We start from the raw sequence: 15435 nt of genomic DNA, 5'->3' as shown, positions 1-15435 counted from the left end.
GATAATCGAACTCAAACTTTAGGAATGATTCAACACTAAAAAGTGTCACCTTGATTCCTATATCATCTAAGGTGGTTTTGCAAAATAGAAGGTTGTTGAACGCCACACTGGGTTACGGTGATAAGTTCAAAAACAAGTCGGGAGACGCCACTAGCACGCTAGATAAGTCAATAAGACTTGTACAAAATTTGGAGAGGAGATAAACTCACTCAGGAACACAATGTTCATAAAATTTGATCAAAATTCAAAAGTTATCTAATTTCAAACAATGTCTTCTTACAAACTATTTATAGGCATTATTATGATTGTTCAAATGCCTATTTGTGACCTTTCACTTTCAGCAATTAAATAAATTTATTACAAGCTTTAATTTCATATTAAACTCATGTAAGGAAGCCAATGAGTCATGTCTCTTCATTGGAACCTAATGTAGTTGAAAAGGCATGTCAATTCTCTTTAATGAAGACTTTAAGCATCCTTAATGTCTTTGATTGATGTCCCTTAAGCTCCCTTGTAACCACATGATAAAAGCTTGTGTAACATCCTCTTAAATGGCACCATGATGAAGACTTAAGACTCTAAAAATGTTCATACTTTAAGAGTCTCTTTTGGTCTATTAAACAACCTCCTTAATGTTCTTTTAAAAGCTTTGAAACTGTCCCACTTTGAAGAGTCTTTAATCATATGAAAAGTCACCTACAAAATAGATATTTAAGATTAAATAGTAACTTAAAACACTAATAAAAACAACATATTTAATAACACTCATGCACACAAATTAATTGAACATGCAACTTAAATCACCTTATTTTAAATGAAAATAAACACACTTTAATTTATGATTTAAAATGTAACAACCAATTAAATAACATACTTATATAAACAAACTCAAACATATTAATAAACTAAGATGCTTAAATGCAAGGTTTAATATGCAAACTAAATGAACAAATGAGTTACTTAATGCTGACTTAAACTAACATGGAAGTTACATAATGCATGTCATAGTTAAGAGATGTAGATTAATAATGCACGACATTAATTAAAGATGCATATTAATGATGTTAAAACTAAAACATAATTAAAGACACAAAATTAAATGAATTAATGTCCTTATTCCAGCAACCAAATTAATAAACTAAAATTAAAAACTTCATTTTGCACTTGGGCCCTTCGAGTTTGGGCCAATCTCGATGTCGTCGAGTTGTGTCGTAACATGATGCAGCTGGGATCACATCAATAAGCTTCCACTTATATCAAAGCACATGAGTTACATACGCATGGTTAGTGACTAACTCAGGATTTAGGTAAATCACACAATGAACGTCACAAGTGAATTAATTCAAAAATGGATTTAGAATTAATTCATCTTAGGTCCAATCCAATATACCATTCTACTAATGAATACATCTATGTCTCTACTCATGTAGTCAACTACTCCGATAACCAAGACTAACCATCTCCTCAATTGGAATTGTAGACGACATAATAATCCTTCTTAGTATTTGAATCAAATGCTCACTTTAATTATTTTACGGAATTACGAATTCATTTAGATTACTTACTGAAGTAAGTTGTCTTTCTCACACTGTAAACATTTTTTACAATGCCATTTATCTTCAGTTTGAACTTTAATATTTGCTTGTCACAATTTTGCTATAAAAGATAGAAAATAAAAAAGACATAATAGTGAAATGTAAAATTAACTTTATTTATTTATTCATCGTTCAAATAAATAGAAAATAGTTACATGTTTACTACAATATGGGCACATTCCCAATAGTGGGAACCTATGAATTGAGTACACGCATTACATTATGGAGTCCTGAATTCCCACCCATCCTCTATGAGAGTACATGGTCACTAGTGTCCACCCGCTGTACGAGTTGACACCAAACATGAACTTGCATCGTGTCTCGAAAGGTCGTCACCCGAATAAAAAATAATATGGATATTCGAGAGAGGGATGGTCAACAGAGGTTATGTGGGTACTGTAGAAACTCGGGGCATATGAAGGCAATATGTTCTGTGTTGAGAGGTGCTTTGGGACCTCAATGTCGATAACATTATTTTCTTTCAGAGAATATATTCATTACAATGCTTCCATTATTCTGGTGTTCCAAATTTGTTATTTGTTATTAACTTACACATAACTCATGTTAGAATGTAACGAAGACAAATATATTGTTGGAATGAAAATTTATTGGTTTTTATTTATTTATGTAATATATATTTATATCTCAGTAGTAATAAAAAATACATTAATCTCGGGGAAAATATGTGTCGTAGGGCAGTGGACGACAGACGCGAGGAGGATTTCTATGCACAACAGGAGATACGAGCCTATAAACTTGATCACTGCCATCGTCCTCATCATCATTGCCTTCACCACCTCCCTCTTACTCATCTCCGTCACCAGCGTCATTACCGTTTTCGTCTTCACCTTCCTCTATGCTCGAGTGCGGTGTCATTCTAGCCTCTAATTGTGTATGCTCCACTCCACCGGTAGACAATTACGTTGATGACCCATCCCGATAAAACAATGATGCCAACGGTGTTTGTGTCACTATCGACGTGTAACCATAATGTGCCATAAATGTAATACCCTAAAAATTACTACAATAAGAAAGTAAAATAGTATCCTTGATATAATAAAATAAGGAAATAAAGTGACAAAAAGGGAAATTTTGAGTTATGTGAACATTGGGAAGTATATTATGACATATTAATTCAAGAAATGATTAAATTACAAAAGTGAGAAAGTTTTGTTGCCCAAAAGTAAATACTCAAAATTTGAGGGGTTAAAGTGTAAATATGAAAACTTGAAGGACCAATAGTACAAATATTTTATGGGTGGAATGATCTAGAAATAAGGAAAATGAATGAATTAGGACCAAATTGAATATGTGAAGAATTATGAGGACTAAATCATAATTTTACCAAATTAAGTGATGACTCAATGATGAAATTTTAAAAGATCATAAAGGGCAAAATGGTCAATTAGAAAGAGAGAGAACTCTAGAAGGCAATGATGATATTAGAGATATTTTAATGATATTTTATAATTATTTAATTAGATAAATATTATTTTATTAATATTTTAATGAGATATTTTATTATTATTTTATTTAGTATAAAAGCAAAGAAAGATGAAGAATTTTCATCGTCTTTCCATGCACCCATGTGAGAAGAGAAGAGAAGAAATAAATTTTCCTTTCTTTACAATTTGGTCCTTTTACCAAAAATTCACTATTTTCACATAGAAATCAAAAGAATTTTCATAGCTACCAAGCGAGAAAAGTAATAAGGAGACAACGGGGAGCCAGAAATCAAGTTAGATTCAAGAAATCGAAGCTGGAGGAGAGAGAAAATCAAGTTAAAGATTGAAATCAATAGGACAAGGTAAGAACATCAAGATTTCAGTATATTCTTGAGTTTGATATTATTGAAAAAGTATGAAAATGATGTTAAAGTAGAGTTTTATTATATAAGGTTCTATGTTCTTGATATGTTAGTGAAGGGAAATAGGAGCAAGTGATGGGAAATATTGTAGAGAAAGGAAATGAGGGTTTATAAATTTGGTTATCAACATTTTACACTAAAACAACTTTGGACAACAACAGTAGTCTGACTTTGAAAATTCACCAAAAATTGTAAAAATTGAATTAGAGGTTAATTAAAGTATTAAATTAAATTCTATTGAGTCTAGTTTTACATATAAGAAATGGTGTAAGCAAAATAATTTTATATTATGAGATATATGAATTTTTGTGAGACAGGGTCAGATTGATTTCAGGTTCCCCTGTTCTAACTTTGGAAAATCATCAAAAATTGTAAAGAAATAATTAGGGGTTTAAATTTATATTTTTAAATTCTTGACGAGTCTATTTTCAAGATAAACAAACAGAAACATAATCTAAACCCCGTACTAAGATATAATTAATTTTTAGTAAGCCAAGGTCAAAGTTGTCAAACAGCACAACATGGGTAAATTTGAAGATTTTACTATACTTATTGGCTAAACTATAAATTTTGAAAATTTTATGGTTGAAATATATTTGAGCCTAGTTTCAAAAACATCAAGCAAATCTTAATTTAGAATTCTTTAGCTCAAAATATAAATAATTTATTGACTATGACTCAAGTGGACATCTTTGCTATGAACATAAGTAAATAGTAGAATTATAGATAATATTACATATAAGCATGTTATATACATTAAGGATGTGGAATGGAGAGGAGGAGGAGGAAAATATATATGAATATTTAGCTAAGATGGGTTTACATTAAAATGGCTAATTTGCATGTTTTAGGCTCGAGGACTAAATTGAATAAAAGTAAAATTTTAGGGGCAATTTTGTAAAAATTTAAAATGACCAAATTGCATGAAATAATTTTTTTATTGTCTAAGTAAATATATTTAAATAAATTATTAATATCAAGTGAGTTTAGAGCTTTAATTTTGTTGTATGATGAAATTATAAAGTGATTTTGTTAAATATTAATGTTAGTATCAAATGGTGAAAATAGTTAAAATAGTAGGGTTTGGTATTAAATTTATATTTTATTAAGGGCTGTATGATAGCCTAGAATATTTGGATAAATTATTAATTGAGAAATATTAGTTGATTTGATAAACTAATTAGTTAAAGGACTAAATTGTAAAAGTTGTAAAAGTTGGGGTAATTGTGTAAATTAAAAAATTGAAGGGTATAAATTGTGAAATAAATTGGAATTGAAATATATGAATGAATAATTTTATATTTTAGATCAAGATTCGTAAATACTTGTGAAAAAGAAAAAATAGCGGAATAGTCCACGAACTCCTGTAATTATTACAATTCAATTTAGGTAAGTTCATGTAACTAAATTGTGTATATTTATATGTTTGAATTGAACATTGTATATGTGAAATTATATAAATGCCATATATATATTTGATCACATATTCGATAAAGTCCAACAAGTATTAAGTCTTGTTTGAATAAATGAAATTCGATGGATATGAGATTCCCGAATTGGTTGTGATCCTGCATATGTTGTGGACACACCTTAGCTCAAAAGAGCGTCCTGCTATTAGCTCTTATGAGCATCCTGATATATGGCCCTCTAGAGCTTCCCGTTATATGGTTGTTGTGAGCTTCCTATTAATAGCTCTTCGGAGCGTCCCGATTGGTTGTGATTCTGCATGTGTTGTAGACACACCACAGCTCTTATGAGCATCCCAATATATGGCTATTCATGAGCTTCCCATTGGTTGGCTCTTTGTGAGCTTCTTGATATATGGCTCTCCAAAGCTTCTTATATTGGCTCTCTTGAACTTCCCTATATATGTCTACCCGGAGCTTCCCGTTAATAGCTCTACGGAGCTACCCGTTATTGGCTCACATGAGCTTCTTGATTATGGCTCTTATGAGCTTCCCGTTATACAACCCGGATAAGCTTCCTGTTACATGGCTCACATGAGCTTCCCATTATATGGCTCGAGAGAGTGCTTCCCGATTATGTGCTCTAATAAGCATTTCTGAACATGAATTGACGGATTCAGTTGTGTACACTTGTGTGTACTATCTGTGTATCCATCGATATTTTAAATGATTCAATGGACAAAATTCTGATATGAAACAATATAAGTACAAAATGAATTATTACCCGTATATGCTTGAAATATATATAACGATTTGTACATGTTATATGGAAACATGATGTGGAAAGTATATGTACATGGAATTTGATTAATGTTGAGTTTGATATAAACTATTACCTAATAAATGTACATGAAATACATAGAATGATGGTATATGAAATATTGATATAATGAAATGAATGATATATGTTTATGAAGAAATGGTAAGAGAATGATATGTATCATGACATGTACACATATGATTATCTTTGATAAGTTGATATAAAGAAATTATGTAAGTTGAGACGAGTAATAAACTCAAGTGTGACATGTCGAGAAAATAAGTTTATCAATGTTGAATTTATATGAAATATGTGCAAGTACACTAACAAGTGTTGTTGTTTGATGCTTAGACAAGTGCCAAGCTATTGGTTGAATGGTAAAATGTTTATTTACACGATGCATTAAAGTGGTAAGTACTCAAGAGAAAATATGCTAGTGCCCATGAAAAAGTGATTATCGGAAGCTCGATTGGGTTGGAAGCTTCTCAGAGTTGTATCACACTATCCATCGGTTCTATCGGTACTTTCGAATGTTTTGATCTTGGTTATAATGGCATGTATAGATATTTTTCTTAATGATGGTCTATATGTAATTTGTTGGGTTTAGCCACTTAATTTGGCTTGTTGATATATGTAATGTTGATTATAGATTGACATAAAATTTGGGTGAGAAATATGACTTATAAAATTGTCTATTTTCGTCCACACTGGTAGAAACACAAGTGTGTGTCTCAACCATGTGAGACACACGGCCAGGTGACACGACCGTGTGTCCCCTGTATCTTAAATTTACATGAAATAGAATGCTCACATAACCTTGCCACACGGTCGTGTGACCCCTGTAGTGTTGCAAATTTGAAATATTTCTGGAAATTTTTCTAAGTTTTCAACTTAGTCCCTATTTGTTCTAATGTGTAATTTGGGCCTCGAGGGCTCATTTAAGGGACAATATGTATAATTTTGATTAGTTTCTAATATGAATGCTAAATGAAATGAAATGTCTGATAATTAATTTTGTAAACTTCGGTAATGCTCCATAACCCTGTTTCAGCGATGGATTTAGGTTAGGGGTGTTACAATAAAACCCGGATACGTCAACATTGTGTAACACCCCTAACCCGTATCCGATGCCGAAACAGGGTTACAGAGCATTACCAAACTTACAGATCAAACAAACATACATTTCATTTCATATCAGAAACCAATCAATTTCAGTTATATCGTCCCTAATATGAGCCATCGAGGCCCAAAATAAACATTAAAAATAAGTCGGGACTAAACCGGGTACTTAAAGAATTTATTAGAAAACATGAAAAATTTTTCAAAGGTACAGGGGACACGCTCGTGTGGCCAGGTCGTGTGTCTCACACAATCAAGAGACACGCCCATGTCTCAGGCCGTGTGGGCATTCGAAATGGGGACACACTCTCGTGTCCTTGACTGTGTCCTAGCCCCTGTCCAAACTAGTGAGCTTACTGACTTGGGTCACACGGCCAAGCCACACGCCCATGTTTTAGGCCATCTAAGACTACTGATTTTTGTTCTTTAAAAGTTACAGGGGACATACGCCCGTGTCTCTGTCCGTGTGGACAAAAATAGACCATTTTTAAGCCATATTTCTCACCAAATTTGGTACCAACCTAAACACAGCAATTTGCATATGACCAAGACATAAATAGGCATTCAAAACCAATCAAAATCAAGCTTAAAACATGTAATATCAACACATACAACCAAAATGCCCATAGCCACCTCAATTGACCATTTATAAACATGCCAATTATTTATCCCAAACTTACCTAAATGGTCAAACACATATATACACAATTTTACCAAAACTTAACATATATGCCAATTATCAAGCTAAACTATTTAGTACCCAAAATATCAATCCACAAACTAACAAATTCACATGACAACCATACACCAAATATGATAAGGCCACTTACACTAATTACCTAATTACAAAATTAGCTAATTACAAAATTACCGTTACCTAACGTCAAAAATTACACAATTGTTAAGCCATGCACATCCACTATCATCTTTAATGGTCTAATCACCATATAAGGACCTCCACTTTAAATTTCTATAGCTATTTAATGCCTTTAGCTAATAGAACACAACTTTTGCACTTTACGCGATTTAGTCTTTTTTAACAAATTGAACATGCAAACGGTAAAATTTCTCAACGAAATTTTTATACGGTAATACTATCATGTTGTAGATCATAAAATAATATTAAAATAAAATTTCCAACCTCAAATTTGTGGCCCCAAAACCACTGTTCTGATTTCAATGAAAACGGGCTGTTACACATTGACCCAAGCATCGACACTGACATCAGTTGCTGAATCAACATTTGCATCAGTGTCATCATTGGAGACATTGCATGTGTCGGCATTTGGTGAGACATTTGGATCAGCATGGGGGTATAAAATTTGGGGGACGTCAGTACCCCGAAATATATACTTGCGGGAACAAAAGAATTGGGCACGTGTGGTGGTGGTCCGCAGTGTAGTGCTTGTGAAAAAAACACGAGGTTGGTGAAATGAATAGGAATAAGTGGAGTGAACTGATTGGGATATTGCGTAGACATAGGCGACACTTCTTTGGGCGGAGTCGATGACGAACCCATTGTGCGACCGTGTCCAGCCCTACGCTGTTACTGAGGCGGTCGTTGTTCCCTCTTCTAACGAAGCTACCTACTCCTCACCTCCACTGATAGCAGATACGACTTGTCAATGACTTTGAACCATAACAAGTACTTCAAATAGGCCTCCGTGTCCGCTAAGAAAAATGGTTCATGGATAGGTAAAAAATTTATCCTATGATCTCAAACCTCGATGAAGTCATTGTGAACCTCTCACCAATCCTCGTCGTTCTTCCCCCGCATGTCCACCTTGTGTAGCTTTTTCATGTATCGTGGTGACAGCGAAATTTGTTGCCGATACTCGAACTGCCGCATCACCTGATTCAATTCATAAATTTCTACCGTCGTGTACATTATCAACGACACCTTTGCATCCTACATCCTCCAATTGGCCAATATTTCCAGAGAGATGCAATATATGATATCGGTGTCGGCGTATGACATCCATTCAAACTGAAATGCACAATTGTAAATTTCATTATGTATGAAATTTTATTTTACAAATCATTGTGTAACTAATATAGGTTCGAAAGAATAAGTAACTAACATTGGCTTCTAAGCGTTGGACTAATAGCAACCTAATACCTTTCAGCTCCTCAGATAGTCCCACGTAACTTGGCCCATGGTTCTACCTGTAAAAGTGATATGTTAGTTCAAACAGATAATAAATAAAAAAATTTACTGTACAAACTGCGTATTTATTAATAAATGATTTTTGCCTTGTCTCCAATGAAAACATGTATGGGTTGTTCATTCGGGGACGTAGAAATGATAGTCATCTCCAAGCCCACGATTGTAACAGGACCAGACAACCACCGATTGACATCTTATATAGTTCTGTAACCCGACACAACTCCCGATATAATGTGGCCATAACGACTAATCCCCAACTCAGTTGTCTACATTCTTTGAAGTCTACTAGGTGTATTAGCCACCTTACGTGCAGCAAATTTCAAGATTTATTGGGCATTAAAATGCCCCCGATGAACTGAAGGATAAATGCTCGAGCGTATTGTTCTTTAACGACCTCGGTCGCATGCGAAGAAAGCTTTTGGAAATTTTTCTCCAACCAATTCATCGATATCTGGCCACCTTTAAACTTGTTCGGGACCTTCCCCAATAATGCCGCGTAGAGATCCCCTTTATTGGGAACAATCATTGCTCCCATGATGACTGGCTCATCCATTGGCAGATTGAGTTGTAATGCCACGTCTTCTAGTGTGATTGTACACTCGTTGCATGGAGGATGAAAAGTGTGCATCTCGAGCCTCCATCTTTCCACCAACGCGTTGATGAGTTTAGGATCAAGTTTGCAACCTTCGGGAATACAACACGTATGCAAGAATCCTACCTCTTGCAAGTAACCACGAATTTCGGTGATCGGAGGCTTTACCAAATTATGTATGAAGCCCTCCAAAACACGATCATCCACCTATTTGTAATGAAAAAAAATTTAAATTAAAAAAAATTTAACTTAATAAAAAATAACGAAAATTAAATTTTTATCTTACAATTACTACTTGAGCGGCGGAAATGTGATTTTGTTGAAACGAATTAGAGACGTTGTCATTCGTGAAAACTTAACTCGAATGAATAAAATATAGAATAATTAAAAATAATAATATTTTTAAATGAGAATATCGAAAAATTTAGAACAAGAACTTGAGAAAATTAAGAGAGTTGAGAGAGTAAGGAGAATAGAAAGAATTAAGAAAATAGGAAATGAGCGAAAAAAAAATATTGGGAGGTATTTATAGGTAAAATAAATTGATCGTTGCCCCCTTTTTAAAAAATTTTATCATTGCATGACTAATATTCAAAAAGTCGTTAGATTTGACCGTTGGGGAAAAATACGTCTAACTAGGCATGCTTTTCCATTCTCTCTCCAAAAGCAATCCATTTCCCTAATGTTTTTTAAAAACTACTTGTATGCCTAATTCAAAAAATATATATATGCCTAATTTAACCGATAATGAAAAAAACATGAATAATTGATGGTGAAAAAAAGGTAAACTTTCAGACGGAGGACGTTGAATGACAAACTCTTAGGGTGAGTTTGGATGGGTGGTGCGTTTACCTACGGTTAGTGTAAAAATAGAGGTGGCAGTGAGATTAGATACTGTAGCGTGAGACAAAAAGTAAGCTAAACGAATTACACCGCATCGCACTCAATCACCCATCAGACAAAAAGGCCGTTTAATTGATTACCAAGATAATCTATTATTAAATAATAAAAAAGACTAATCTAGAAAGTGAAAGAAGGCAAAAAGAAAAAAGTAAAAAGAAGAAGAAGCCAAATTGGGAATTAAATCCGTAGGTTTACAAGGCGGGAGCGTGTGAAGGACACATTTGGTGAAACGGGCGTGGTTAGGAAGGCTGAGTGGACATGGATTTAATATGGATAAGGCATTACAGTTGGGACGAGTCGAAAGCTTCCAGCTTTGGTCCAGCACACCTATCTTGACAACTCTCGCCAACTCCCTAGAATACTCCTTTAATTTCCCTAAAACTCAATCTTCTTTTTCATATTTTATTTGATTCTTTCTTCCGCAATATATATATATATATATATATATATATATATTATTTGCTTCTTTTTTACCAATCCATCACTACCACCTCTCCCTATTTTATTCCTTTTAATAGATATGACACATTTCCGAATCCCTTTGGATGCAAGTTTTCTAGATTTTTAAAATATTATATTTATATTATTTTCGAATTATTGTTAATACACTTGTCGCATGTAGGTTGGAAAAGAGATAAATATCACATTTATTTATATAATTAATTTTTAAAATTTTTACTACATCTTATAATATATTTGTTAAATTCTAAACTAACATGTTAACAATATATCAAATAAATTTCCATAAAAATAATACATATAGGTATCATTAAAATTTTAATAAACATCTCAATATTGTTTTAACAATATAATAGCGTGAGTATTTGTTATATTGGCATTGTATATTTTTTATTTCATAAGTAACCTTAAAAAGTTACATCATCACCTTTTAATTATATATTTTAATATTTTATTATACCCCTATATGTTATACGATACTTGTCAAACCCTTAACTCTATTAGTAAAGTTTAAAACTCCATCGATAATGTACTAAATAAATAAATATATATATATATACATTAAAGTTAAATAAGATGATATTTATTGGTTTATGTTTTCTTAACTTTTATAGTGAGATCATTTTATTTAAATAAAAATATTTTGAGAAATTTTGAAAATCCTTTACAAAATGTTCCTTTTTAATTTTGTAAATATTTTTATATACTTTTAATCATAAATTCATAACTTTAAAATAATTCATAACCTATATTTAAATTTTAAAAATATTTTTATTTATTTTAGTTCATATATTTTGTCATAATTTCTTAGTTTTGTAAAAGTTAATATAATATAAAATTTCAAAATGAATTAGGATAAAAATCAAAATTAAAGTTACAATATTAAATAAAATTCGAAGGAAGACGATTCAACTATACATGTACAACATCGAGTCAAAGGTCAAACTAGCTGAAAAAACTATCCCATCTTATTTTTATTGTAATCTCTAAATCACTAACAATTATAAATTTATATATTATTAATCGATTTATTAATAAGTATCGATATAATGATGAAACATATTATATCTTTAATGAGAGAATATAAGTTCAAACATTGGAAAAAAATATTGTTAGTGAAAACACTTACCTATCTCAAAAGAAATAATTTTCATAAATCATAAAATAGATATAAACGATATCTTAATTTTAAAATTTATTATATTATTAATGGATTTTATTGAGATAAATATTTTTTTCAGTAAAATGGTATGGTATCATTCATAATTTACCACCGCCCATCAACACTTTTCTTTAATGAGCGAATCTATGGAGCTTATATATATATATATTTCAAATTATCTTAAAATAAATAGAAAAGATTAATGTTTTTAATTTTTGTTAATATAGTATCCAAGTGAATTGTCAAGAGATTAATATATAAGCATTTAGTTAATTTTTAAAATTTAAAAATATAAGAATTATTTAAAAATTAAAAATCATTAAAATTATTAACAAAATTTAAAAAAATTATTTTAAATATTTTAAAATTTTAAGAAATTAATTAAATGCTAATTTGTCATCTATGTAATAATCCACATAAATCAACTAATATAACAAAAGTTAACCTTCTCATCTTTTAAGTGATTTGATAAAAAATACAAATTTAAAGACTAAAAGAAGAGTAAAAATAAATGAATTGTCTAAAATAAATTTTTTTATAAAATTGGAAGCACAAAAATATTATTATGCCGATATTAATTTTTGTGGTGGGTTCTGTATAATAATTGGGGGGCCATTCCACCTGGAAAACGAGATATGTGTGGAAATCTGAGAGGGGCGAAGACTGGGTGTGGGCTCCATCAACACTGAGTCTTCTTATTGGTCATCTTTTCTGTATGTTTGGAAATGTGGAAAAATATAGGCAACAATTTGTGGTAAAACAATTTTCAAACTTTGAAACCCAGAAGCAATCTATAATCAAAACCAAAAACCCAAAATCATACAGCAGAAAAAAAATTGGTAACCTGTTTCATCTGCCCCCCTTTTCAACGGCAGTAGCATATAAGGGTCATATCTTTCCCAGAGGAAAGCCTCCATTGTTTCTTTGTAGAGCAAGAAATTGGAGGCGAATCGTCTGGAATTTTAATCTTTTGGGGCTTTTTTTTGTTTTTTTGGTAGAAGATGATAAGATGGTGGATTTCTTCTTTTCAATTAGCTGAGCTGTTTATTAGCTCGGTGGTTCATCTTTTATATGGGTTTTATGTGTACAGCACTGCTGTTGCTGCGGACCTTTCACAGGCTTTGAGTGAATGTGTTTTCAAGTCTAATGTAAGTTTAGAGGTGAAAAAGCAAGATCCCAGTAAGTCTACTGTTGATGATCTGCCTCCTATTGTTTTGGTTCATGGCATTTTTGGATTTGGCAAAGGAGTATGTTTGTTTTCTTTTTTCTTTTTGGTGTTCATTAACATGGTTTTTTTTTTTTAGTTGAAGCAGAATTTATGATGTGGTTTGGGTTCTGTTTGCAGAAATTCGGAAGCTTTTCATATTTTGGAGGGGCTGAAAAGAAAGATGAGAGGGTTCTTGTGCCTGATTTGGGGTCTCTCACCAGCATATATGATAGGTAAGCTGATTGTTTACGGATTAAATGGTTGAATTTAGGTCCATTTAGGTTTGATTTTGTATGTTGGTATGGGAATTTTGAGAGGGTTATGGGGTTTTGGTTTTCAGGGCTCGTGAATTGTTCTATTATTTGAAAGGTGGGAGAGTTGATTATGGTGAACGACATAGCAAGACTTGTGGCCACTCTCGGTTTGGTCGAATTTATGAACAAGGCAAGCTGAAATGTCCCACCTTTTTTTTATTGAATATTATTATTAATCTATTTTTTCTATTTGTGTGTTTTCATTTTGACAAAACATTGTTATTAGAAATCACGTTTTGGTATTCGTTCTTTGTACTGGATCGATCCACGTTCATGTAAGACTGGTTTGATTGTTGTACTGTGATGTTGGGATGACAGGGCATTACCCACAATGGGATGAAGATCACCCTATTCACTTTGTTGGCCATTCAGCTGGTGCTCAGGTTGTGCGTGTCTTGCAGCAGATGCTTGCTGATAAGGTTAGTCCATTACCAATTCGTACGTAGAGTCATCTTTTACAGATTCTTTTTCTTTGTTCGAGTGCCGATCGTGTTTTTTTCCTTAGGCATTCGAGGGATATGAGAATACTTCTGAGAATTGGGTGTTAAGCATAACAGCCTTATCCGGGGCTTTCAATGGGACTACAAGAACTTATTTAGATGGCATGCTGTAAGCTCCCTTTAAAATAATCTTCTTTGCTTGATATTTCATATTGTGTTCCTTGGATCCTTGCTTCAACTCAGCCATGTTGAGAGTTTTCTGATTTATTGTTGCTGTGATTTTGATCACTTTTAGGCCGGAAGATGGGCAAAATATGAAACCTTTATGTCTGCTGCAGCTATGCCGCTTAGGAGTTATAATATATGACTGGTTGGACATCCCCTTGCTAAAGGCCTATTACAATTTCGGGTTTGATCACTTTAACTTGTCATGGAGAAAAGCAGGTCTTTGGGGTCTTGTTGATTGCCTCTTGGGGAATGCAGGTCCCTGGGCTACTGGAGATTGGATCCTTCCTGATCTTACGATTCAGGGATCGATAAAACTGAACAGTAATCTGCAAACCTTTCCGAATTCGTTCTATTTCAGCTATGCTACAAAACGTACAAGGAAGATCCTTGGTGTCACAGTTCCTTCTGGCATTCTTGGTATTCATCCTATGCTTTTTATGCGAGTTCTACAGATGAGCCTGTATCGATATCCTACCGATGTTCCTCCACCGTATAAAGGCTACCGGTATACATTAACTTCATCTTGTTGCTTGAAGTTGATTGCATTGCTCAAGGCTTTAATTTGAAAACATGTTGGTATTTGCAGGGACGAGGATTGGCAGGACAACGATGGAGCACTTAATACGATATCCATGACTCACCCTCGTCTCCCGATAGAACACCCAAGCTGTTCCATTGTGAATGATTCTGATTGCCAACCTTTGCAGCCAGGCATATGGTTAGTATCACTCATTTCGTTTTTATTCCATTACTAATAGCATGAGCTTGACATATATACAATTGTATAATGAAAAATGGCAGGTATTACAAGATTGTAGAGGCAGATCACATATTTTTCATATTGAATAGAGAAAGGGCAGGTGTTCAATTTGATCTTATGTACGACAACATTTTTGAGCGTTGCAGAAAACATATTTTTAGGAAGACTTCACAAACTTTACCCAATGAAGCTCCATGAATGCTTGTTAAGCATTTTAGAGGGTTGCAGATAACATTCTTTTTAGGAACAAAACTCTTACAAACTTAGTGACAAAACATTTTATTTGTCACCAACTCTTGTAAGCCCATGACTGGTGAAAAGAAGAAATCATTGTTAAAGTTCTCAGTATGTTTTCTTCACTACCACCATTAATTGTAATATTTCCATTCTTTATTC

At 32.8% G+C, this 15435-nt stretch overlaps 1 protein-coding gene across 1 annotated transcript; it reads left to right on the top strand.

The window, feature by feature from the left end:
• Window positions 1-12808: 12808 nt before the first annotated feature.
• LOC105765978 (uncharacterized) lies at window positions 12809-15432 on the top strand. The gene is made up of 8 exons (XM_012585269.2): window positions 12809-13337; window positions 13436-13530; window positions 13638-13741; window positions 13930-14030; window positions 14117-14220; window positions 14347-14784; window positions 14866-14997; window positions 15081-15432. The coding sequence occupies exons 1-8, from the start codon at window positions 13092-13094 to the stop codon at window positions 15235-15237; spliced, it is 1377 nt and encodes a 458-aa protein (XP_012440723.1). The 5' UTR covers window positions 12809-13091; the 3' UTR covers window positions 15238-15432.
• Window positions 15433-15435: the final 3 nt, after the last annotated feature.

Source organism: Gossypium raimondii, chromosome 5 (genome assembly GCF_025698545.1).
Source record: "Gossypium raimondii isolate GPD5lz chromosome 5, ASM2569854v1, whole genome shotgun sequence".
In the NCBI taxonomy this organism is placed as follows: Eukaryota; Viridiplantae; Streptophyta; class Magnoliopsida; order Malvales; family Malvaceae; genus Gossypium; species Gossypium raimondii.
Note: the sequence above shows the minus strand (reverse complement) of the source record. Positions and strands in the feature narration are given on the sequence as shown.

What these genes read in the sequence shown, in the direction of transcription:
- LOC105765978 (XM_012585269.2), top strand. Translation starts at nt 13,092, where the DNA reads ATGATAAGATGGTGGATTTCTTCTTTTCAATTAGCTGAGCTGTTTATT. An exon ending in CTCACCAGCATATATGATAG is followed by an intron (nt 13,531 to 13,637) that starts GTAAGCTGATTG and finishes TTTGGTTTTCAG; the next exon opens with GGCTCGTGAATTGTTCTATT. An exon ending in AGCAGATGCTTGCTGATAAG is followed by an intron (nt 14,031 to 14,116) that starts GTTAGTCCATTA and finishes TTTTTTCCTTAG; the next exon opens with GCATTCGAGGGATATGAGAA.